The sequence below is a fragment of the Sciurus carolinensis genome, chromosome 6 (genome assembly GCF_902686445.1).
Source record: "Sciurus carolinensis chromosome 6, mSciCar1.2, whole genome shotgun sequence".
NCBI classification, from domain to species: Eukaryota; Metazoa; Chordata; class Mammalia; order Rodentia; family Sciuridae; genus Sciurus; species Sciurus carolinensis.
The window spans coordinates 158,149,577-158,173,399 of NC_062218.1; the positions used below are offsets into that span (position 1 = coordinate 158,149,577).

The window sequence follows — 23,823 nt, forward strand, 5'->3', positions numbered from 1 at the left end:
AGAGGCTTGGTCCTCAGGGTGGAGGTTAGAGGTGGTGGAACCTGTAAGAGGCGAGCCTAGGGGAAGGTCACAGACCACTGGACATTGCCCCAGAGGATGAAAGCTGTAGTTCTCAGAGAGCCAGTTGCTATAATAACAGCAAGACTGCCTCCCCACAGTCTGGCTTCCTCTCTCACCATGTAATCTCTTCCACACTGGCTCCCACCATTGCAATGCCTCCTTCACAACACCCTCACTAGAGCCAACCCGAAGCAGTGCCATGCTCTTGAACCTCCAGAACTGTGAGCTAAATAAGCCCCTTTCCTTCTGAAGTACCAACCTCAGGTATTTTGTAATAGCAACAGGAAACAGACTAATACAACATATTTTCTGCTGACATCCTTGTCAGCAGAAAAATCCAGCAATGAAGTGGTCAATATCTGGAACCAGTCTTTTGATTTTAAGAAATTTGCCAGAGTCAAAGTGCTGTAACCAGGGCCCAAATGGAGTTGCCTGGCTAGTGAGAAACCTTAATCCTCAGGGTTAACAAAGCTGGCTAACAAAAAGGTGAGCTTTGGAATGCAGATTATCAGGTTCTTTAATGTGTTCCCTGTCATGTCTTTCAGAAAATGGACAAAAATAAAGATGGCATTGTGACTTTAGACGAGTTTCTTGAATCCTGTCAGGAGGTAAGGAGAGACCTCAGGCCACAATATCCCTAAATCTGGGAAAGGAGACCTGGGCAGGGGGAACCTGCAGAAGGGAATGAGTAGCCTGCACATACGTCCACTGAGAGCCAACAACGGCCACAAACCAACAGCAACTCAGAAATACAATGACCTGCACTCCCCAGCCTGGTCTGTGGCAGGTTTGGCTAAGAGCAAGACTGAGCAGACAGCCCAAGCACAGGGTTGGGGGTGTGGAAACCCAGAGGGGGCCTCTGCAAAATCAGACTTCCCAAGGGGACACCACTATCATTTCTCAACCTACCTCTGACGTCATGGCCTGCTCCCCAGACTACAAGGGAAAAACTCCACTGTGATTCTCAAACCTCAGTGTGCATTAAAACTGCCAGCACTGGCTGTGAGCATGTGTGTGTCCAGGCCTTGATCCCAGAGACTCCAGATCTGGGGTGGGGTCTAGAAACTGTCATACAAATATCCTGGACCAGTGTGTCCAGAACTGTAGTGTGCACACCAATCTCCTTGACCATTTTGCTAAAGTGCAGACTCTACCTCCACAGATTTGGGGCAGGCCGGAGAGGGCACACTCTCCCAGCTGACCCAGGTGCTGCTGGGCCTTGGACCAAACTTTGACCAAGTCTAATGAATAGACTGACCCCAGAGCCTCCTCCAGAGACTGAACTGGAAATAATTTATTCATCTTCTTTAGAGAAATACACTTACACCTCTACTGTATTTCAGGAAGGTACCCAGTTGACTATGAGCTCCACCCAAGAGCTGAGCTGCGAGGAAGCAGAGGGGTTATTGACACACACTGAGCACCTGCCACATTCCAGGTGCATTACATGAACTTCACAATAGCCCATATGAATGTCCTGCATGCAGGGTGACATTCAAAACACTTAACAACTAGAACAGGCTGAACTTTGACCCCTTGTAACATACCTTGATCAGCACGCTAGAGGATCCCGGCAAAGTTTAGCATTAACCCATTAGCTGATGGATCTTCAGGTAGTTCAGGGGTCCTGGAAAAGTTACTGGGAAGCCAGAAGGAAAGAGCCTAGGGTCAGAGAGGAGGCCCAGGCCAGCAGCTACTTACCAGCAGGGTCAGAAATATCTTAACATTTAACCGTGATGAACTGATGGAAAAGCACTATTGATCATATACATTTTCAAGAAGAGAACACGGAGGCCTTCCAAGATTAAGAAATGTGCCAAAACCACAGTAAGTGCTAGAGATGGGATTTAAATTCCATTCGTCCTAATGTAAACCCCACGCCCCACTGAAGCGTGCTTCCTGGGCTTTGCCTACCAGGTAAGAGAAGTTTTAAGTCCTTTTCTTTCCTCAGCGACAGTTGCCCCGGCTGTCCATTAAGGAACTCACTTCTTCTGTGCCAACCACACAGTAGGTAGTTATTTCTCTCCCCAATTGTTTACATGAAGAAACTGAGGCCCTGGGAGATTAAGCCACTTGTCGGAGGTCACACAGCTAGTGAGTGACAGTTGCAGGATTTGAATCCAGGCTGCCTGACTCCAAGTCCCATATGATTAGCTGCAACACAGCAACTTACAAAGACTTCTTTGTTCTTTGTTGATTTTCCTCTATTGTAGGACTGCTTTCTATTTCCTTAATTTGTGATCTAATTTATTCCTTCTCCTTTCTTATTTTCAATTTTCTAGGGTTTTTCCCCAGCTTTTTGAGATGGAAGTTTAGATCCTTGGTTTGCCATCATTCTTTTCTAATACTTATATTAGGGGTAAATTTCCTTCTGGATATTGCTTTGGTTGAGTAATGCTTTAGATGCCACAAACTTGGATATGTCATGTTTTCGGCACATTTTCATTCAGAATATTTTCTCTGATGCATAGATTTAGCAGTGTATTGCTTACTAGGCAAACATTTGAGAACTTTCTGCATTCAATACTTATACCTTATAGAATATATGATAGAAAAATGTAAAATAGAGATATTTAGTAACAAACCTATAAAGCCAGGAGTTCTCTCCTTGAAAAAAAAAAAATTGACAAATGCTGAGACTGATTAAAAAGAGAGAAAACTCAGATTTTCAATATCAGGAATGAAAACAAAAACATCACTACAGGCTTCATAGACATTATAGAGATAATAGTTCATCATCCATAAGTTTGTCAATTTAAATGAGACGTATAAACTCCTTACAAAACTCAACTTACTCAAAAAGAAATAGAAAATCTAAAAGTTCTATACCTATTAAAGATATGGAGGGCTGGGTTGTGGCTCAGTGGTAAAGCGCTTGCCTAGCATGTGTGAGGCACTGGGACTGATTCTCAGCACCACATATAAATTAACTAATTAAGTAAGGTACATTGACAACTAAAAAAAAATTTTTTTAAAAAGACATTGAATCATAATTTAAAACTTTCCCCCAGGGAAAATGGCAGACTCAGATAGCCTTACTGGCATTCAGCCAAAACACATAAGGAAGAAATGATGCTTATCTTTTTTTCAATTTTATTTTTAAAATTTTTTTAGTTGTAGATGGACACGATGCCTTTATTTTATTTATTTATTTTTATGTGGTGCTGAGGATGGAACCCGATGCCTCGCACGTGCTAGGCAAGCTCTACACTGAGCCACAACAGCAGCCCCAAATGATGCTAATCTTGTAAAAACTTAGGGAAGAGAGAAAAAGGGGACTTTTTGCAACCTGATTTATGAGGCTATTATAACTCTCATATAGAAACTTGCAAGGCTGGTTTAACATTCAAGAATCGGTCAATAGAATAAAAAAGAAAAAAATGTGATCATCTCCATAGATATAGAATAAGCATTTGATGCAATGCAGTTGGTTCTTAGAGGAAAAAGAAAAACAAACAAAACATTGTTTAATTGGATAATGGTTTTTTCCTGAACTCCTCCTTAGGCTAGAGGAGGTGCTTTTGCCTTGATTAATCACATTCTAGAACGCTTTCTCGGTCCTTCTCCAGTCCTCCCAGGGTTCCTTCTGCACAGGAAACCCAGCTTGAGAGCTGCTCGCCAGAGTTAGCCAGCTACTTAGAGAGGCGCCTCAGAGACTTCTAACCACCTCTCTTCCCCTCCTTCCTTCCCAGGATGACAACATCATGAGGTCTCTCCAGCTATTCCAAAATGTCATGTAGCAGGGGACACTCAGCCATCGGCTCTCAGAGACATTGTACTAAACAGCCACCTTAGCACCCTGATCTGCCCTTGTTCTGATTTTACACACCAACTCTTGGACAGAAACACCTTTTACACTTTGGAAGAATCCCTGCCGAAGACTTTCTATGAAGCCCAGCATCAGTGGCTCGGTCTGACCGCCAGCTCTTCCTCCTCCCTCCTCTTGAGAGAGACAAGATGAAATTTGCGTTTGTTTTGGAAGCATGCCCGTCTCTTCACACTGCTGCCCCACGGAAGGTCCCTCTGCCTGAGCTTAAAAGTAGTGCACAGTCTTCTGCTTACACGCCCCAGCCCACTGCCTCCAGGTCAAGCAGACCTCCATGAGTCTGGAAGCCAGAGGACCTGAGAGAAATGCTCACCATCCTCTGGTGGCCTCCCAAACCAATGTGCCTGTTCCTCTTCCTTTGTGGGAAGAGTGGGTGTTGTACTGAACAGTTAGAATCGACCACGTCTAGAGGGGAGAGGCAGCCCCTAACTCACATAGAACAAGATGGAATCACAAAGCATGGCATCATCTCATGACCAACTACCCACGGCATTCAGCTCCAGAGGCAAGGACCAATAATTCTCCCACGCAAGCATCTGTGCTAGTCACGCAAGTCCCCTCACGGCCCAGGAGGGGGCCGCTGCCCAGTGGTGTACACCTCCTCTCCACCCCTGCTCACACCCAGCACTGCATGTCCCGCCCAGAAAAGCCCAGAATGCCTGCAGATCGCTGTAATTTTATACCATGTTCTAATCAATAAACAGAACTATTTCTTACGCTCTCAATCATTTCTTTCATGACTCCATTGGACAGGAGAGGTAAGCTGTGACCCGGGAAGGTGCGTCCATTTACCCAGCATCCAGTTATCTATTAGCTTTTCCTTGTGCCAGACACAGATGTCAGGTAAGGGGTCTTGCCTCAGGTAGCACAGCTGATAAAATGGCATGGAAATTACTCTTCCCACACTCCAAGGGGACTCTCCTTCACCCCAAGAAACTGGGAGTACTTCCCACAAATCTCATTCGTCTGAAGTCCATTCTGACAGGCCTGGGGGTTCTTTGAACCCATGTAATAGATGAGGAAACTGCCACAGGGAAAGGGGATGTCTCAGGTGGCCTGGATCTCCAGGAGCAGGCCACCACGTCTTCTGTGTGCACGAAACACTCCCAATCTGATGGCCACTGGTTGCTGCCTTCCACAGCTGGAAGCGGTGGGGGCTTCAGCCCTGTTCTTCTGTTTTGGCTTCCTGGGTACAGCCACGTGGTCCCCTAGGGCTGCTGGACAAGTGACTGGTCCCTGGCCGACACCACCTAGACCCAACCCGAGAGCCTACACCCACAACCCCTCCCTGTGTGCTCTGAGCCCATCCGTGGGCGAAGTCCAGGCCAGCGCTTCTCTGTCCCGATGACCTATCAGAGTCACCTGGGAATTCTGAAAGATGCCATGTCTGTGCCCCACCCCAGATTAGAATCTCTGACCATGAGGCCTGGGCAACAGAATCCTCTAGAAGCTGCCCAAGGGGTTGCAATGTGCATACAGGGCTGAGACGTGGGACTGGCCACACGCAGCTCTGGGCCTGGAACACGTGGTCTGAGCCATCCCAGGGCCACAGTGACTGGCTTCAGGGTGGGCTGGAGACCTGGGCCAGTTCCAGCAGCATGAGTCTCAAGATGGTGCTGGGAGTCGGGGCTCAGTCCTCTCTCCTGCTGGACATGCTGGGAACTACTGAGGAAGCCTGGAGTCTATCTGCTCACAAAAGGGCTAATAAGGCAGCGTGCAGAGGGGAATGAGAGGGAGGAGGGGGTGAAGGATGGGGCACTGAGATGAGCCTCCTGACCTATGCAAGTGTGTGATTACACGAACGGTGTGAATCTACATCGTGCACAACCAGAGAAACGAAATGATGTGCCCCACTTGTGTACAATGACTCAAAATGCAGCCTGTAAAAATTAAAAAAAAAAAAAAATCAAGGAAAGGAGATTAAAAAATAAACAAGCAGAAACTGAGCCCTTGACGGTGTCCTGCCTCTGCTCCTCTCAGACGTGTGAGGGGTGCCAGCAGAAGGTCCAGGCCTTCGTGTCCCACCCAGCTGCAGGGCGTCATCCCTGGGGAGCGGAGCGTTTGAACCTGCCGAGTGCCTAGCCAGCACCCCAGATGGACTGGGAGACTCAGCCTGCTGCGGCTCTCCAGGTGAGCTGGTCCACACCAGGGCCGAGAAGCTCTGCTCCAGGGTAGAGCAGGGCTGCTGCCCTTCCCGTGTTGGCCAGATCACAGGTCAGGAACCAAATAAGCCCGATGCTCAAGCAAAGTCATCAGCTGGGGACATCTGGGCAGAAATCAGAGCGGAAGGACCCTCAGGACATCTTAGATGGGTAATTGACCAAGCGGGGAAGAGTCGTCCCTGCTGGTTAGAGACAGGAGCATCACAGCAGCCCAGCGCTGGCCCCGTCCCCTGCTTTCCTCTAAGGGACCCTGCTCTCCTGAATCCTCTGCAGACATCACCATGGCCAGCCGCCCACCCTGCCTGTGGACAGAGCAGGCCAGAAGGACCAGGTGATCATCCTCCGCAAGAAGCAGCCCTCGCCCCATGACCCAGCCCCCCTCCTCTCAGCAGGGGGCACCGCAGGGCTCCTCCAGTCTGTCCCTGAGCCTGCCCGTGGGAGCAAGCCCCCTGCCCACAGCCGTAAGCTAAACCCATGAGATGGCCATGTGTCCTGCTGTCACGATCCTTATGTTCTAGAGGGAGGAAGCAGCAAACAAAATGGCTTTAGATAAAGCGGCCTAACGAGAATACCTGCACAACAGGGCAGAGAGCCCTGGGTGGCTGGGCCGCTGCTTGGGACGAGGGGTGAGCCTGGCGTCTCTGAAGAGCACACAGCTGAGCTGGCACTGCCTCAGGCCAGGAAGTTCACTGTGGACCTTCCTTGGGTCTTGCTTCAGTCTGGATGTGGCATGAATGTGACCCCCAGCCATTCATGGGCTGGAAGCTTGGCCTAGTGTGGCCATGTGAGGAGGCGGTGGAACCTTGAAGAGGGCTTAGTGCAGGGTAACTCGGTCACTGGGGACACCGCCCACAGAAGGAATTAATGTAGTTCTCATGGGACCCTGGCTGGTTCTCCAGACAAAATGTTATGAAAAAACAAACCTGGTCCCTCCGCACTCTCCAGCTTCCTATCTCACCGTGTGAAACTACTATTAGATCCTCACCTACCTCATCTACTATTAAATCCTCACCAGAAACTGGACCAATGGGGTCACCCAAGCTTTCTGCCTGCAAAATTGTGAGCTAATAAACCTCTTTTCTCTACAAAGTACCCAGTCTCCAGTGTTTTGTTATAGCAATGGAAAGCAGACTAATACAACTCTGTGAGGTAGGTAGACATCCAAGGTACCTATTGTTCAAATGAAAAAATTGATGCCCATAAATGGAGTGGGTGGGTGTTTACCCACACTGTGGAAAAAGGTTTGAAAACCTGCCAAGCTCCAAAATGCATGCCCAATTTTATTTCTTAGAGAAGATGAAGACATTCTCTGCATATTCCTGAAACTAGCTTGATATGATATGCACACACCAAAAGGTATTGAAAATCAGCTGCTACGAAAGCTACTAGTAAAAATGAAAGAAAAAAGTCCATAAGTCCAAACCAAGTTCCTCTTCCTCCAAAGAGAATAACACCAAGGACATGTGCAATGATGGCCATCTGGGTTTCTTAGAGAAGCTGAAATAAGTATCAAAATAATAAGGCCCAACTTCACTGGAGGACCTTGTAAGCTCTGCGTCCCAGTCTAGGGCTGACTGGGACTAACAGAGCTTAGAACTCAAGGGTAAGGGGAAACCCTGGGGGCAGCCAATGCCTCCGAATGGAGATTTGAAAACCATGATATGCTGGAGAGGTGACCATGTTCCCAACTACAGGAGCAAAGTGCATGCCCCTGGCCATCATGATTGGCTCAGGGACAGCCTGAAAATCTAAGTCAATTCTAACAGCACCAACATTGTCTTCTATGGAGAGCAATGCAACACATTTACTCACTTTTCTGCAGGGTATGGATGAAGAAGCCCATAGCCCTGGGATCTGCAGATGATCATTCTGAAACCTGCAGGGAAGTCAACCTATTGATGAACATGGTATACCACCAAAGTCAAGGCAGAGAGAAAGAAAGGGACTTCTTGATGGCATCCTCAAACTGCTGGATCAAGCTTCATCTGAAGCTACATTTACCTCTACTGTTTCTTAAAACAAATATTGGTACATTTTTTTTTTTATTATTTAAGGTAGTTTGAATTGAACTTTCTGTAACTTACAGCTTGACATGCTCTCATACCTCTTCATATGACAGATGGGGCAACAAAACCCACAGCTGCACAGCTGCATAGTAGCAGAGCTGGTCCAAAAAGCCCAGTTCAATGCCATATCCAACATACCACTGCTCTCTACTTTACAGCCATGCTATAATAATATCACATATTGTTTATCAAGCACTCACTATGCACTAAATAGTTCATAGGTATTTACTCCATTCTACACTCACTGCCCTGAGCTTGGTTCTATTATTATTCTCATGTACTAATGAAGAAATAGGGCTCAGAAGATTACATAACATGGTTGTGATCAGATGACTAGAAGTGGTAGAGCAAAACTTTGCAGCAGAACTTTCTGACTTTTATTCGTAATCACTAACCCAGGAACTTCCAAGTTCAATGTGTACATGGAGCCAGGGAGATGCAAAAAGTGAGGAGCAAGCACAGGATACATGCCCAGCCTGAAGGAGCAACCCTGTCTCAGCTCTGGAGACCACCGCCATACTGTTGGAATGTGGGCCCGGCATTGTTAGACCTGACCGTTTTCAAGAACAATGAAAACCTGGACTCATATTTAAAATCCCCCACATTTCATATTCTGGCAACTAGTTCAATATTTAAAAGACTCCACACAAGCCAAAACAAACCAGTGTAAGAACTGGATTTGCCCCAGGGGTTACCCGTTCACAAACTCTGCAGTAAATTTAGTTACCATTTTTCCCCACTAATAAATGACTGGAATACAGCAGGCTAATGCATAATGTAATGCCATATGATGGCTGCCCGTGACTGAGCAATAGTCACACGTGCAGGTGATTAGAATTGATTAAGAGTGCTCCACGTGCCTGGCTTCGTGAGCTAGGATTTAAAGGTAAAAATCAGTTGTAGTCAAGTGTTCAGGTTGGGGCTTCAAAATACAGTTCAGATGAGTCATCACCTTAAAAGAATCATAAGGATGCCTTATGAACTACTTTATAGAAAGAAATTCGACAACTTAGATGAAATGGGCAAATACCTTGAAAAAACACAGCTCATTAAAAAGACAGTGATATAAAGACAGTGCTAATGTTGACATTATGCCCAGTGAAATAAGCCAGCCACAAAAAGATAAATCCTGCGTGATTCCACACACATGGGGCTCTGAGTGTAGTTAGGTTCATAGAGACAGAAACAGGACAGTGGTTCTCGCAGGCTGGGGAGAAGGAAAACAGGGAGCTGTGGGCTTTGTTTGTTTTTCTTTTTGTTTATATTTTAAATTTATTTTATTACTTTATTTTTCTATCTTTAGTGAGGTATACCTGACAATGTTTAATGTTTAAGGTGTTCAATGTGGTGGTTTGATACACATAGACGTTGTGAAATGGTTACCGCAGTCAAGCTACCTAGCACACCCATCACCTCACATGGTCACCATGTGCGTGGGAACAGTAAGACCTACACTCTTGGCAAATTTCAGGTACACAGCACAGTATTATTAACCATTGTGACCACGCTAGACATAGCTCTCCTGGACTTTTTCATCTTGCATAACTGAAACATTTTACCCTTTGACCAACATCTCCCCATCTCCCACCTCCCAACCCTGGCAGCCACCTCTGCTCTCTGCTCCTGTGAGGTTAGACTCCTCATATAAGTAAGTCATGCAGTAATTTTATTTGTGTCTGGCTTACTTCACTTACATAATGTTCTTCATATTCACCCATGTTGGGCTGGGGATATAGCTCAGTTGGTAGAGCTGAACTTTGCTTGAATTTTGCAAGCACAAGGCCCTGGGTTCAATCCCCAGCACCGCACACACACACAAAATATATATATATATATATATGCATATTCATCCATGTTGTCACAAATAACAGAATATCCTTTTTTAAGGCTCAATAATACTGCTCTGTGTGTGTGTGTGTGTGTGTGTGTGTGTGTGCAGGCACCATGTTGTCTTTACCCATCATCTATGGATGGACGCAGAGTTGGAATCCATATCTCAGCTACTGTGAATAGGCAAAGATTCCCTGCAGGCCTCTGGGTCATCTCTTCACTCTGCTGATTATTTCCTGTGCTGTGCAAAGGCTTGTCAGTTTAGTGCAATCCCATGTGTAATCTATTTTCATTTTTGTTAACGGCACTTCTGGGTTAGATCCAAAAAATAAATATTGCCCAGGCCAGGGAAGAAGGTTTTTCTCCTGGTGGTTCCGTAGCTTTAGGTTTTATACTGAAGTCTTTAATGCACTGTGAATTGATTTTTGCATATGTTGTGAAATAAGGGTTCAACTTCATGATTCTGCATGAGGATATTCAGCTTTCCCAACACCATTTATGGAAGACGAGAAACCATCCTGTGTTCCTGGCACCTTTGTGGAAGATCCATTGACCATAAATGTGGTCAGTACACACGGAAGGAATGGGCCATTGTGTTATGGGCATGGAGTTCCAGTTCTTTAAGATGAAAAGAGTCCTGGAAATTGGTTGCACAACACTGTGATTGTACTCAACCCTACTGAACTGCACCCTTGAATCAGTTAGGACAACAGAGTGGGGCGCAGGGGTGCACACCACAGTCCCAGCTGCTTGGGAGGCTCAGGCGGGAACTGGGCGAGAGCTCAGGAGTTAGAGGCAGCCTGGGCAACATGGCCAGACCACGTCTCAAAAAAAAAGGTTAATAAATGTTACGTGTACTTCATTATAATTAAGAATTTCAGAACAGTAATACGATTTGGCCTAAGAAATTAAATGACAACCCCAGGTCCACATGACTGCAGTCATGAATTCTTTCCAATATTTGAAGACAGGTAACACCAGTCCTGCCCAAACTCTCATGAAATAGAAAAAACTACTGGCCAAATTGTTGCAATGAGGGCAGTATTCCTGACAATGAGATCAGACAAGGTAATCATGAAAATATATCATTGAAGATCAATACCCCTGCTGAATATAGATGCAAAAATATTTAGCAAATCAAACATAGCAATATTAAAAATAGGATAAGAGACCATGACTAAGTGAGGTTTGTTCCAAGAATACAAGGTTGGTTTAACAATATTATACAGCCTATGTATTTCAGCACATTAACAGAATAAAGATGAAACACAATAAATCACCTCAATAGATACAGAAAAAGGCATTTAAAAAATAACCAAAATTCTCTAAAGATAAGAACTGTCCATATAGTAGGACTGTGAGAGAGTTTCCATACTTTGCTGGAGGGAATCTATCAAAATCCTAGCTTAACATCATTCTTGCAAGCGGAAGAATGTTTTCCTCCAAGACAAGGGACTGTGTAAGGGTTCCACTCTGGCCACTTCTGTTGTGAACATGGTCCTGGGTCCAGCTGAAACACTCAAGCAAGAAGAAGAAAGAGGGGCGTCAGAGTAGGAAGGGCCTCTACTCTCAGATGACATGATCTTCTATGTAGAAAAATCCAACCGAATCTTGCATAAAAAAGTGCTACAGTAACTAATGAGTCCAGCAAGATCACAGGGTTCAAGGTCAATCCACAAAAATCAATTGTATGTCTTTGTGTTAAAATGAACAATCAGAAATTGAAATTTGAAGAACAAGACCCTGCACAACAGCATTAAAAATGTTGAAAATTCTCAAGAAAAGTCTGACAAAGGATATAAAGATCTACACAGTGAACACTAGAAAACATTGCTCAAGGAAATTTAAAACATTTAAATAAATGGAGAAATTTAGAGCATTCATGGGTCAGAAGATTCAGTCTTGTTAAGATGTCAGTTCTCCCCCATTCAGCTACAGACTCGATTACAATCAAAATTCCAGCAGGCTTTTAATTTTTAGAATTGACAATCTGATTCTAAAATTCACAGGAAAATTAAATAACCTGAGATAGCCAAAACAATTCTGAAAAGAACAAAGATGGAGAACTAACATTACTTAACATCAAGAGTTGTTACAAATCTACAATAATCCAGATGGAGGTATCGACACAGACAGACAAATGGACAAAATAGAAATAACACCAGAACAATTAGATGTTCATGTTAAAAAAAAAAAAAAAAAGACCTGGACTCATGTCTCACACCACATACAAAAATCAACTCAAATAGACCACAGATTTAAAGGCAAAACCCAAAAGTATGAAATTTCTAGAAGTAAATGTGGGGAGTGGATATTTATGACTTTGGATTAGGCAAAGATTTCTTGTATAGTATGATCCATAAAAGTACAAAATGATAACCTTGACTTTTTCAAAATAAAAATTTCCATTTTTTTTGTGGTAGTTAATTTTATGTGTTAATTTCGTAAGGCCATCGTAGTCAATCTTGGGTCGAACACCAGTCCACATATCGCTGTGAAAGTTGTTTTTTTTTTTTTTTTGGATGAGATTACCATTTAGACCAGCAGACTTTGAGCAGATTACCCTCCATAAGGGGAATGAGCCTCGTCTAATCAGTTGAAGGCCTTAAGAGAAAGATAAAATTCTGCATTCAAACGACCTTGGAAGCTGTGTCAACTCTATCCTGGTTGGATAGAGTTGGACTGGTTAGTTCTCATAATAACACGAGTTAATTTCCTAAAATAAATCAGTCTCTATCTTTCTAAACAGATAAAGAGAGAACAGATAGGCAGACACAGCCATATACATATATGCATCCTATAAGGATCTGACTAGTTCTGTTTCTCTGGGAAACTCAAATTAAGATGCCCTGAAACTAATTTAGGTCCTTCTGGAGTTAATGCTTGGTTAAAGAATCACAGGTGAGAAGTTTAAAATGACTGTACCAAATTTAGAAGATTCCGGATCACCAGGAAGGGGGATTATCCGATGCGCCGCAGTCTGGAGCGAGCGTCATCTCGACACACCTGCATTCACCTAGGGCCGCTCATTTAGGACCACAAGTTTCTGGCATAGGAAGAGAACTAATCTTCCCATTTTCCAGACAGAAAGAGCTTGACGAGGTGAAAATTCTTTGCCCAAGGTCACACCGCTAGTAATTCATAAATATGGGCCTTAGTAATAACAACTAGGGCAACATTTATTTGGTGCTTAAAATGAGCCGCCCTCTACCCTGATGCCTCAAATAAATTATTTCATCTAATCTGTACCCCCCCCCCCAAAAAAAAAAAATCCCCGTTTCATTTAACTTGCCACTTTATCCACAAGGACACTGAGAGGCGCAGGAAGGGTTTCAGGCCAGCAGAGCCCAGCCCCAAAGCCCGTTCCGACCTCAGCAGAGGGGTCTTCTGGGTGGCCGCCCCGGGTGCTGCTGTCCACAGAGGGGATGACACCCCGGAGGAGTCCAGCGGTCCTGGGGGCTTCCCGTCAGTGGGGACCTGGGGAAGGCGGGGAGGAGATGAAGCGGGAACCCGCGTGGGGAGTGGAGTCTGCAAAGGCTGGAAGGAGAGCAGGTGAAACGCGGTGGAGAGGCAGCGGAGCCAGAGGAGCCGCGGTGGAGGCCGAGGTGCGGGCCGGACCGGGCTGCAGGGGGCGCAGGGAGAGACCCCAGGCGGGAATCGCTCTGGGCGGGAGGCGCCAAGCCTCACTGCCTCTCCGCGATGGGCACGGGCGGCCGCGAAGCGGGACTCACCAAACCAGGGGCCAAGGGCTGACGACGGGGAGGGGCCAAGCGGAGACCCTGGAGGGCCTACCGAGCACGTGGCCCCCGGCCGCCGGGACGGAGGAGGGAAGCGAGGCTGCAGGTGGGACCTGCCGGCGCCCCAGGTCCGCCCGGGTGTGAGCGGCGGGTGCTGTTCGCCCTCGCGCCACTAGATGGGGCTGGCGCGCCGCCGATGGCGTCGGGATCCGCGCGCACCTTTCGCTGCCGAACCCGACGCAAGAATCCTGCGCGGGGCAAGCAGGTCGCGCTCCCCCCCGTCGCAACCCCAGCGCCCAGCGGGCAGCAGGGCGTGCGGCCCGTGACACACAGGATCCGCGTTATCGAGGGCCGCCCTGCTACCGCTGTCTTGAAACTCAGTAATTTGTAAACAAGGGGACTTTGGCTGTTGCACTCCACCTGCAAATGAATGGAGCAGGTCCCGTCCGCCAGGATCACTCCCAGTCCACAGTCCGTGAGCCTATGATTCCCCTTTATAGGCCAAGAAACTGGAGCTCAGAGAGGTGAAGAGACCCGTCGGGATCAGTAGCTAGCCAGGCAACATCTGTAACCCCCAATACAGATTCCTTCCTGTCCACCTAGCAGGCTGCCCAGTGCAGGCAGGGCCCCGCCCAGAACGCAGACCTAGGCTCCTGTGGTTTTGAAGACAGGCTGGGTTTGGGGCATTGTTTCCAGAGTGTCCATTTCTTCTGATTGAAAAATCCTGGGATGCCTGGGGGAAGAAGCAGCCCTCCCTGACCAAGTTGCCAGTCCAGGCTTCTGACTCCAGAAGCTCTCCGCCACAGACAAGGACTCTCAGACACAGAGCAGGAGGAGAAGGGACCAGCTCCCCAGAGAGCCAGACAGACCAGCGGGAGCCCTGCTGCTGTGTGCCCTCAGGCAGGGGCCTTCCTGAGCCCTGCTTGCATCAGACGTAAACCAAGGGTGACATTCTCGGGTTTGCTGCAAATCTGAGAATTTAAGTACTGAAGTGCCTGGCCAGCTGAGGCTTCTCAGTCAATATTCCTTTACTTACTTTTGGGTTCTCTCACCAAGGCGGCTGGGCTGTCTGCCCTGGAATCTCCCCCAGGCTGGCACTCAGGATGGGGGCAGAGGTCTCCAGAGAGGGGAGGAGGTCTGCAGAGCTAGAAGACTGGGGGAAATGTGGCCCAACAGGCCAGACCAGCCACCTGGGAGCTGAGCTGACAGTAGATCAGGAGAGGAGGCTGGCAGGCCCCAGGCATGTAGGCAGGCAGTCGCCAGGCCACAGCAGGGAGAACCACCCTGCGTGGTGGGACCAGCTTCAAGGCCTCAGCATCCCTGCGAAGCTGAGGGGCTCACACCCCACTTTACAAAAGAGCAGCCTGCCCAACACCAGGAGCGTGACCCAGGACTTGACAAGCCTCCTGTTTCTGGTTCAGAGTCTGCCTGGCTTCGCAGAGCATCCCTGCTCCTGGCTCTGTAACCGCCAGACCCAGCAAGTAGCCACAGGGGCTGGGGACTGGAGCTGGATAACAAAGGTCCCTGACTCCAGAGGCTTGCCCTCCTCACAGGGTCACCAGGTGGAACCAGGGTGGAAGCGTGTCCTGGAGCCTTCAGAGTCTGGGCGTCCTCAGGGAAGTGCCTCTACTTCTCTGAGCCTCTGGTCTATAAAGCAGAAATGGTGATAGAGTGCTGAGTTCACAGGATAGAATGGTGTGAAGGAAAGCGAGGGGCTGTGTCGTCGGTCAGTCTAGCACCAGTTCCAACTCTGCCATTAGTCAGCTGTACAGATCTCGAGCAAGTCTTCATCTTTCGAAGACTCAGTTTCCTCCTCTGAAAAATGGGGATGTTGGGACTTCCTGCCTTGGGTGCTTGAGAGAGTTAGCAATCTCCCTGGGAGAGGAGATGGGGGTGGCCAGGCCGCCTTCACTAGCAGCCACCCCAACGCCAGGGCTGGCGCCTGCCCCAGCACCCAGCCACCCAAGCCCCAGGCACATCTGGCACCCATTGGGCCACAGTGCAGAGCATTCCTGCTGTGACCCTCAGCCTTTCAGGAATGCGAGCTGACACAGGACAGGGGAGCGACATGAACCAGGCAGCTTCAGGGGGGGGGCGGGCAGAGACGGAGGAGTATTTGGAACCTGGATCTGAGAAACAGAACCTCTTGGAGACTTTCAAAGGCTCACTCATTTATTCCCCTGCACAATAACCTGATGCCAGAGACACTAAAGAAAACCCGAGTCTCTGAGGTGAGGCACAGGCCTGTGGACTCCTGAGAAGAGCGTCAAGCACATCTTCCACCAACTGGGCGACTTGCCACTGCCACTGAGCAAATCAGCTGCAGCCAAAGTGTTTGAGGGGCAGTGCACCCCCGAGTCAGGCAGCCTGGGTCCAGCCCAGCCACTGACTCTCTTCCTGTGCCTCCGTTTCCTTATCTGTAAAGTGGGCTCATCAGAACTCCTGTCACAGCAAGTTGCGGTGAGGATGATACACTGACTCAGGTAAGGCCCTCAGAAGGTGCCCGGCAAGAAGCTGGCTACATGGCACATGCCTGTAATCTCAGCAACCCAGGAGGCTGGGCCAGGAGGATCGCAAGTTTGAGGCCAGCCTGGGCAACTTAGCGAGACCCTGTCTCAAAATTTATGAAAGGACTGGGTAGATCACCAGTTAAATCCCCAGGACCAAGAGAAAGGAGAGAAAGATAGATGGAGCAATCGCTCAGTTATAAAAACAAGAGTAACAATCTAATAATTAGCCGTGGGTTGCTTAACGTTTCGAGCCACCTTCTGATGCTGCTGAGCATCACAGATGGCAACTGCACAAACCAGGGTGGAGTACGTCGGTCACGCCGCGTGGACTCTTGATGCAGTGGTGCTGCCGTCCCATGCGTCACACTGTTTGACGGTGGACTTGAGTTTCGTAAGTAGGAGCAGCACACTCTCAAATAACAGAAGTGCACATCGTGACCGTTGGACCAGCACATCCTCCTCTGTTGTCCTCACCAAGCGTTACGTCAAGTGCTACGATTCCCCGACGTCGTTCACCCCAGTGTCACCGTGAGCACCTGAGCAAGGTGTCCTGCTGACTTGACTTGGGGATAGGGATTCTTCTTTCAGCTCCATTAAAATGGGGCCACCGTCCACGGTTGGCAGCAGCTTTGCTCCATGATGCGACTGTGCTGTTGCAGGTTCCTTTCCATTGTGGTCCTGAGAAGAACCATGTGGTCCCGTAAGATGGCGGGGCTTAGAAAGGCACGTGAGGCCGAGAGCAGCTGCGTGAGCAGAGGCTTCTTTCCTGGGATTCTGGAAGACCTGCAGGCAGCCCCTTGGCGTCCGCGGGTTTCCTGCATTCACAGCCCTGCACACACGCTCACTTCTTGGACTAGTCTTCCGCTCGGCCGTGGCCAAACCTCACCCCGGCCGTGACGGCTGCCCTCTGAGAAGCCTCTCGACCTCACACGTGGCTGACTTCCCTTCTGCGGCCTCGCCCCGTACACTGCAAGGCACCTGCCCAGCTGTTTCTGCATCCGCGTCCCCCAGGTTCAGACACTCCTAAGGTCAAAGCCTGCGTGTTCCCACATCCAGGCCCCCTCTCGAACCCACGCCCCGCACAGCATCTGCAAGCAGCAGACCCTCAAGAGTTCGTGGCTGAAAGACGGCACTCTCGCTGGCATTCCTGAGGCTTTAAGCACGTGGAGAGGTGCACTTACCCTGGACATCACTCTGGAGCCGACCTCAGTGGCCACCGGCTCCTTTCCTTCCCCTAGGTTGGTGATTGGGCTTTCCTGGGGGCCTGGGTGCTCCCCAGACTTTAATTCATGCACACAGGGGACAGGAAGTGAGTCTTGAAACCATTCAGAAGCACTTCACTTCCTGTTGGCTACAGATCCAGATCCTGCACCAGGGTCTCTTGGGTTCCCGGGTTACTGCCCGGAGCAGGCTGGATGGGTCTTGACATCCCTGTCCCCTGCCTGGAGATAGGTCCCTTGGCTGAGGTCAGATGGTTTCATGGCGATCGGGGGCGGAGCGAGGGAAGGGGCCCAGTCATAACCAACCTTTGTGCCTGGAACAGACCAGCATGGACCTGCAGGTATTGGTGGAAATGATGGGGACAGTCTGAGGGGTCGTTTCTTAGAATACCTGAATGGTTCTGGGAAACAACTCTTCTGAGAACCTCACCTACATCCTGTTTTTAGACCTGCCTGCTCCCTTGACCTCTAGTGGCCTCTGGGAGGTGGGATGAGACCAGGAACAGATACAGACTGAGCACTGCCTCCTGCTGACCTCTGCACCTCCCACTTCAGGGATGACCTTCTCACAGGCCCAAGCTGATGGGTGGCACAGTGACAAGGTACATGCAAACCTGCCCAGTTCCAGAGCCTGCACCTTGGCTGCTCTCTCTAAACACCAGCCCACGGCATTGCCTGAGGCCAAGAGGGCAGTCTCTGGCATTAAGCCAGCCTTGGTACCAGCACTGCCATTATCAGCCATGAGACCCTAGGCAAGGGGCTTTCCCTGCTTGTACCTCCATTTCCTCATCTGTAAAGTGGGAATGTTGTGGCCACAGAGATGCTACTCAGACCTTCTTCAGGAGGACCTGACTGGTCACTTCAGAGTTCATGGGTGGTGGGTGAGGATATAATATGACCACCCATTCCATCCCAGGAGAGAAGGGGGCTGGGGATGGCTGCTGCCAGGGCCACAAAGTCCCCCAGGCTGAGCACAGAGGGGGAAGGTCCAACCTGCTCTGGCCAGACACCAAATCCCTGTAATGAGCAGTTTCTGCTCATGGGGGTTCCCCATCGACCTAGCCAAGGGTCCCCAGAACTGCACGCTGTCTGCTGCCCTTACCTACCCCATCTTTCCGTCCTGCAACGACCCTCCAACTAGTCCTTCATCACAGACTCTGCCCTATAAATCTCAGGCAGCTGTCCCGTGGTGGCGCCCACTTCTAGAGAGACCCGTAACTAATGTGGGCAGCAAGATCACACCTACTTCACTGAGCCGCCCGGAGTCCATTCACCTGCTCAGAGCACACAGTGAGCCAGCCAAGGGGCAGAGCCATGGCCTTCAGACCAGTGGCACCCGCTGCTCAGTGATCTGCCAGCAGGCACTTCCGGGCAGCATCGCCATAAAGAAAGAGCAGCCTCAGCCCAAGGAGCTGCTCCTGTTCCTGGCCAGTCGGCTTCAGGCAGCCTAACAAAATCACCTCCCGGAAGCAGAGATTTCCCGCAGGCCGAGAGTTACTCAAGGTAACTCAAGGCTTCACCTCAGCTCAGCGGCACCGCAGCGCACTGGACCAACAGGGTGTGCTGCCCCACGTCGGTCACGTCGCACTCTCTGGACTGTGGGCTCCTCGACAGTGGGTGAGGGGTCCAAGTGGCCGGTCTCTACAGTCCCCCGCAGCAGCACTCTAGGAAGGGACTTCTGTTTGCCTCTGTCTGTGGCCCTCCCTCCCTCAGCCCTGCCTTTCCTGGCCACCTGCCCTGTTCTCATGGGAAGGCCACAGGCCCGCTGGGGCTGGGTTTGGTCACCTTTTCTTTTTTCTGGGAATGACAGTCTGCAGGCCAAGGAACAGGGAGAGGAAAGAGGGTTTGCAGTGGGAGCAAAAGGCAAGCCATTGCCACCTGCTCGGGCCTTGTCATTTTTCTGACCTGGACAAGCGCCCCATTTTGATGGCAGTGTACCCTCACGTTCCTTGACCTTGTCCAGAGTCAGCATCTCTGATCTGTGTGAAGCTTCGGGTGGGCCCAACGCAGGCGCTTCCTTTCCAGCGGCGGCCCCTGACGCTGTCAGCCTTCCTCAGCTCCTGGGAGCTCCCGGGGAGGGGCTCGTGACCCCGCCTTCCCCTCAATTCTCTGCTGCCCAAATCTGAATTTCCCACTCTCAGGAATGGCTTGCTCTGGGCCACCACACCAGTCCCAGCCGCCTTGGGCCACAGGCCAGTGGCCCCACTTCTTCAGAAGTGGCCCGCGCGTTTTCAGGGACTCCCCATCTCAACGGCATCTGCCACTTGGGACTTGGACCCTCCCTCTGCCGTCTGGGCTCCCATTTCTACAGCCTGCAGCACTGAGGGCCTTCGTCCACCTGAGCCTGTGGCACTGCCATCCAGGAACGCAGCAGTGCGCACTGTTCCTGAAGACGCTCAACCTCCACAAAGCAGGAGGCCCCAGGTGGCTTGGAATGCGAACGACAGCAGTTTCCATTTCTTAATGTGAAGGTAACACTTTTTTAAAAACATATTTTTAGTTGTAGATGGACACAATGCCTTTATTTTATTCATTTATTTTTCTGTGGTGCTGAGGATGGAAACCAGTGCCTCACGTGTTAGGCAAGTGCTCCACCACTGAGCCACAATCCCAGCCCCAAGGTAACACTTTTTAACGAAAGGAAGTTACCATTCAGTGACAAGTGTCACAGAACCAGCCCTGAATCAATCTTTGTTGTGGCCATGAATGGTGATTGTGTGCGATCAAATCCCCAGGTCACCAGAGAGACCTCTAGTCAGGGCATGATTGGCATGTTAGCGATTTGACCTGAACGCTTCCGGGTCAGTTTGGAAAGTCGGAGATGAAGAATTTGTGATTGCTACACAATCACCCAGGGCAGCTCTTACGATATGCCCAAATGAGGATACAATAAGCAGGTCTTAAATAACAGTCCCCTTCTGTTTAAGGCCCAGCCCTCACAGACGGCAGGGACAGGTGAGGGAAGGAGGGAATAATGGGCTTTTCAGACAGACCCGGGGTGGCTCCTGACTCACCAGGCCTTCGCTGAGACCTGGCAAGGTGCTGACCTCCTTCAACCTGCTTCCTCCTGGGCTGGAGGGGAGGTGTCGGCCCCGGGCCCTCTCAGGGTGGGTGAGTGAACATAGGTAGAACCCGGGACGGAGCTGGCACCCAGCGGGCTCCACAGCCTGCTCATTTCTTGTTTCCTCCTGCCACGATTCCGACTCAGAGATGGAGAAACTGGAAGGTGCCACCGACCCCAGCAGCCCAGAGCCCCGGGGATTCCTGGGAAAATCCACAGGGTGCAGCTCTTGCCAACAACTTGCTTTGTCCGTGTCCTCTGTGTGTGTCCACTGTTCCACTCCTCAGCTTGTCCACTCTCCCCCTGGCCCGGAAGGAGACCGGTCAGAGATGGGCAAAGCAAAGCCGAGGGAGGCGTGACACCTGCCCCAAGTCTCCAGCGGAGCGGGTCAGTCAGTGGTGGGCTGGCTCGGGAGCCCAAGCCCTCCTGCGCTCCACAGCATGTGCGGCCCCCACCAAGCCCCTGGCAGTAGGCTCAGCCCCACACTCGCTCTGCCATTCTGAACAGAAGCCGCCCGCCACGGCGTGGGTAGCTGACAACCCCGTGGCGGAAGCAGCTTGTCCTGGCCAGAGCCACGAAGCGGCTTGCAGACTTTGGTGAGAGAGTTGTGCAGCCTGAGGGGCCTACTTCCTGGGGAGACAACTGAGGCCCCACCAGCCAGACAGAGGCCAGAACAGGGGGCTTAGCAGAGAAACGTCCCAGAAAAGGCTGAGCCAGAGATATGGAGCCCTGAGCAAACCCAGTCATTCTTTTAGAAAATGCTGGAGCTAAAGGGGACAGTCGAAGGCTAACATAACTGCTCACTTTTGGTGCAGATTTTCCGGGCATTTCTTGTGCGCTCACACAGCGAAGCCTCACAACTCAACAGCGGCGAGTTAAACCCTTGGTAGAAACGGGAGACGAAGATGCACTGAGGAGGAGGCCACACCGCGTGGCCCAGGGGGCAGAGCTGGGCGGCCCCAGGTCTGTCAAGCGAGAAGAGGGCACTTGGTCAGGATCCGCTCCTGCGGGCAGCCAGACGTCTCCTGTGCCCACCTCGTTCCCACTCACCCAACCAGGCACCGTGAGTCGCCATCATGACTTTCCAGAACAGGCTCACCCGTGGGGTCGGGCTGCTGCTGGAAATTTCCTCCTGAGAGGTGAGGCGGGTGCGGGAGGCATACATCTGTGGGGGTCACATTCACAGACAGTCAGCTCATCGCCAGAGGAGGTCACACGCCGCGCCTCCCAGCCAGATGCAGTCACCATGTGTCCCCAGGCTGTGGCACTGCCTTCCCTTCTGCTGCTACAGCGTCATCCATCTGGAGGGACCCATCTTGAAGAACACTTAGCCCTCCAGGCCCTGGGGGCCCAGGGATGCCACTCCAGGTGAGAGCTATGCTCAAGAGAGGGGGGTCACAGGGGACAAGTCCGGGCACCCTGAGGGACACCATCTCCCGCCCCCTCGGCCTCCCAGGGAGGCGGCAGGGGCAGACAGCGCTGGGAAGGTGGGGGACCAACATTCCAGAGGGAGACCAGGAGCCTCTTGAGCTATGGAAGGACACGCCCAAACACCCACCATCTACCCCCAAGCAAGAAAAGCCCTCCCCGTCTGTTGGCTTGAACAAAGGCCCAGAAAGTGACCCCCATGAGGCTCAAAGGGGAGGCCAAAGCCCGAGGGCCCAGACTGCAGTGGGCGTGGGGAACCCAGCCCAGCTCCTCTAGGTTCCCAGGGAGGGAACAAAAGGTCCACACAGCCCCACGGAGGCCGAGGCGGTGGCTCTGACCCAGCCACTGTGAGCTCTCAGCCATCACCAGCCCCAGCCTGCCTGGAGGGGCTGCAGCTGAGTGGCAGGCAGGGACGGCTGGCCTCCCTGGGGGAAGAGAAGGGGCTGGCGTCCCCCAGAGGCAAAGCTGTGGGTCTGGAGCAGGCGGACGGGGCAGCTGCGCCCAAAGCCCCCTTGCACAGGCCCCCTTGCCCCAGACTCCCGTAGCAAGAGCACCCAATGGCAGGGCCTGGCCCACTGCCGCACGCCTGGGACCCTTCCTTTCTGGAGCCTCTCCCTCCTGCCTCCTCTGACTCAAGCCTCATGGGCAGGATCCCCACTTCTGGCTCTGCCTAAGCAAACCCTGGACACATCAACAGGGGACTCTCCCAAGGGCCACATTGGCAGATTCTCCTCTACCCGGGAGTCAGTAAGCCACCCTCCTCTGCCACCTGTGACCTTGGACAGGATCTGAACTTCTCTGGGCAGGAGCTTCCTCATCTGTAAAATGGGAAAACCAATAATACTAACCTTGAAAGGTCATGGGGCTGGGGTTGTGGCTCAGTGCTCGGGCACTTGCCTCCCACAGGCGAGGCACTGGGTTCCATCCTCAGCACCACATAGATAATAGATACATAGAATAAAGGTGTTGTGTCCACCTACAGCTAAAAATATCTCTTAAGATCTCTTTTTTAAAAAATCGTGATGAATATCCAAAACGGGCAAATCCAATGAGGCAGAAGGCGGATGAGTGAATGCCAAGGGCTGGGTAGGGAGGAAGGGAAAATTGCTAGAGGGCACGTGCTTTCTGTTCTGGGTGATGAGAACCTTCTAGAACAAGACAGTGGTGATGGTTGCACAACCTGGCAAGTGAACGTAAGGCCACTTTAAAATGTTCACCTCCAAATAGTTGCAGTGCTCAATTTGTTACATGCATTTTGTCATAATGAAAAGGAAGAAGACAGGTTATTACGAGATTCAAAGAAAGGCGAGTTGTAGAAACACTGCGAGCCCAGCGCGCAGGACGCCCTCAGTGGGCTTTCACTTCCTCTTCCCTCAGACGGTTGCTGATGCGGAGGCAGCATGCCCAGGTCATGCGGGGGTCATTCTTCTACTTAGACACCTGCTCTGAGGGCCGGCCTTCCTCCTCCTGGACCATTCATTCCATGCATTTCTCACCAAGCCTTTCCCATCAGCCAGCAGGAGAGAGTGCCAGATGCTGCGCCTCCCCTCTTCTGCTCTTCTGCCCTGTGGCCTGTGTCACCAGCCCGGCCCAGGATGGCCCTATCCCAATATTGCAGAAGAACCCCTTGGGACCCAGGCTGCAGCCTTCTCTCAGTGTGTTCTTGGTTGCCATAAACACTAACATCCTAAAAGATAGGCCTGGTCATTGTTGGGAGGTGTTTTTCCAAGAGTCCTTGAGTTTCTGCACATCTTGGGAGCAGAGACGCTGTTTTGATTACAGACTATCTTTTCAAGACCATCTGCAGAACAAATAGCTTCAGGAGATGCACCTAGTGTGTCCCTCCAAAGCAAAGGGCAGGTAGGCTTACTGTCCTTCAGGGGACACTTGGCTTCCCTAAGCTCAGGGCTGCTCTCCTGGGAT

The 23,823-nt window shown here is 50.6% G+C and overlaps 1 protein-coding gene and 1 long non-coding RNA gene across 6 annotated transcripts in view; one reads left to right on the forward strand and one right to left on the reverse strand.

Annotated features, from left to right (window-relative positions):
- Kcnip1 (potassium voltage-gated channel interacting protein 1) overlaps nucleotides 1–4,605 on the forward strand; it is a 308,710-nt gene extending 304,105 nt beyond the window's left edge. For all 5 annotated transcript variants that reach the window (XM_047555181.1, XM_047555183.1, XM_047555182.1 and 2 more), the window contains 2 exons: nucleotides 606–668; nucleotides 3,753–4,605. In XM_047555181.1, coding sequence (XP_047411137.1) covers nucleotides 606–668; nucleotides 3,753–3,800 — 111 coding nt within the window. In that variant the 3' untranslated portion in view covers nucleotides 3,801–4,605. The remainder of the gene's footprint in view (nucleotides 1–605; nucleotides 669–3,752) is intronic.
- LOC124986658 (uncharacterized) overlaps nucleotides 1–23,823 on the reverse strand; it is a 49,070-nt gene that overhangs the window by 2,330 nt on the left and 22,917 nt on the right. Inside the window, exon 4 of the long non-coding RNA XR_007109051.1 lies at nucleotides 1,608–1,699. This is a non-coding gene — a long non-coding RNA (uncharacterized LOC124986658). The remainder of the gene's footprint in view (nucleotides 1–1,607; nucleotides 1,700–23,823) is intronic.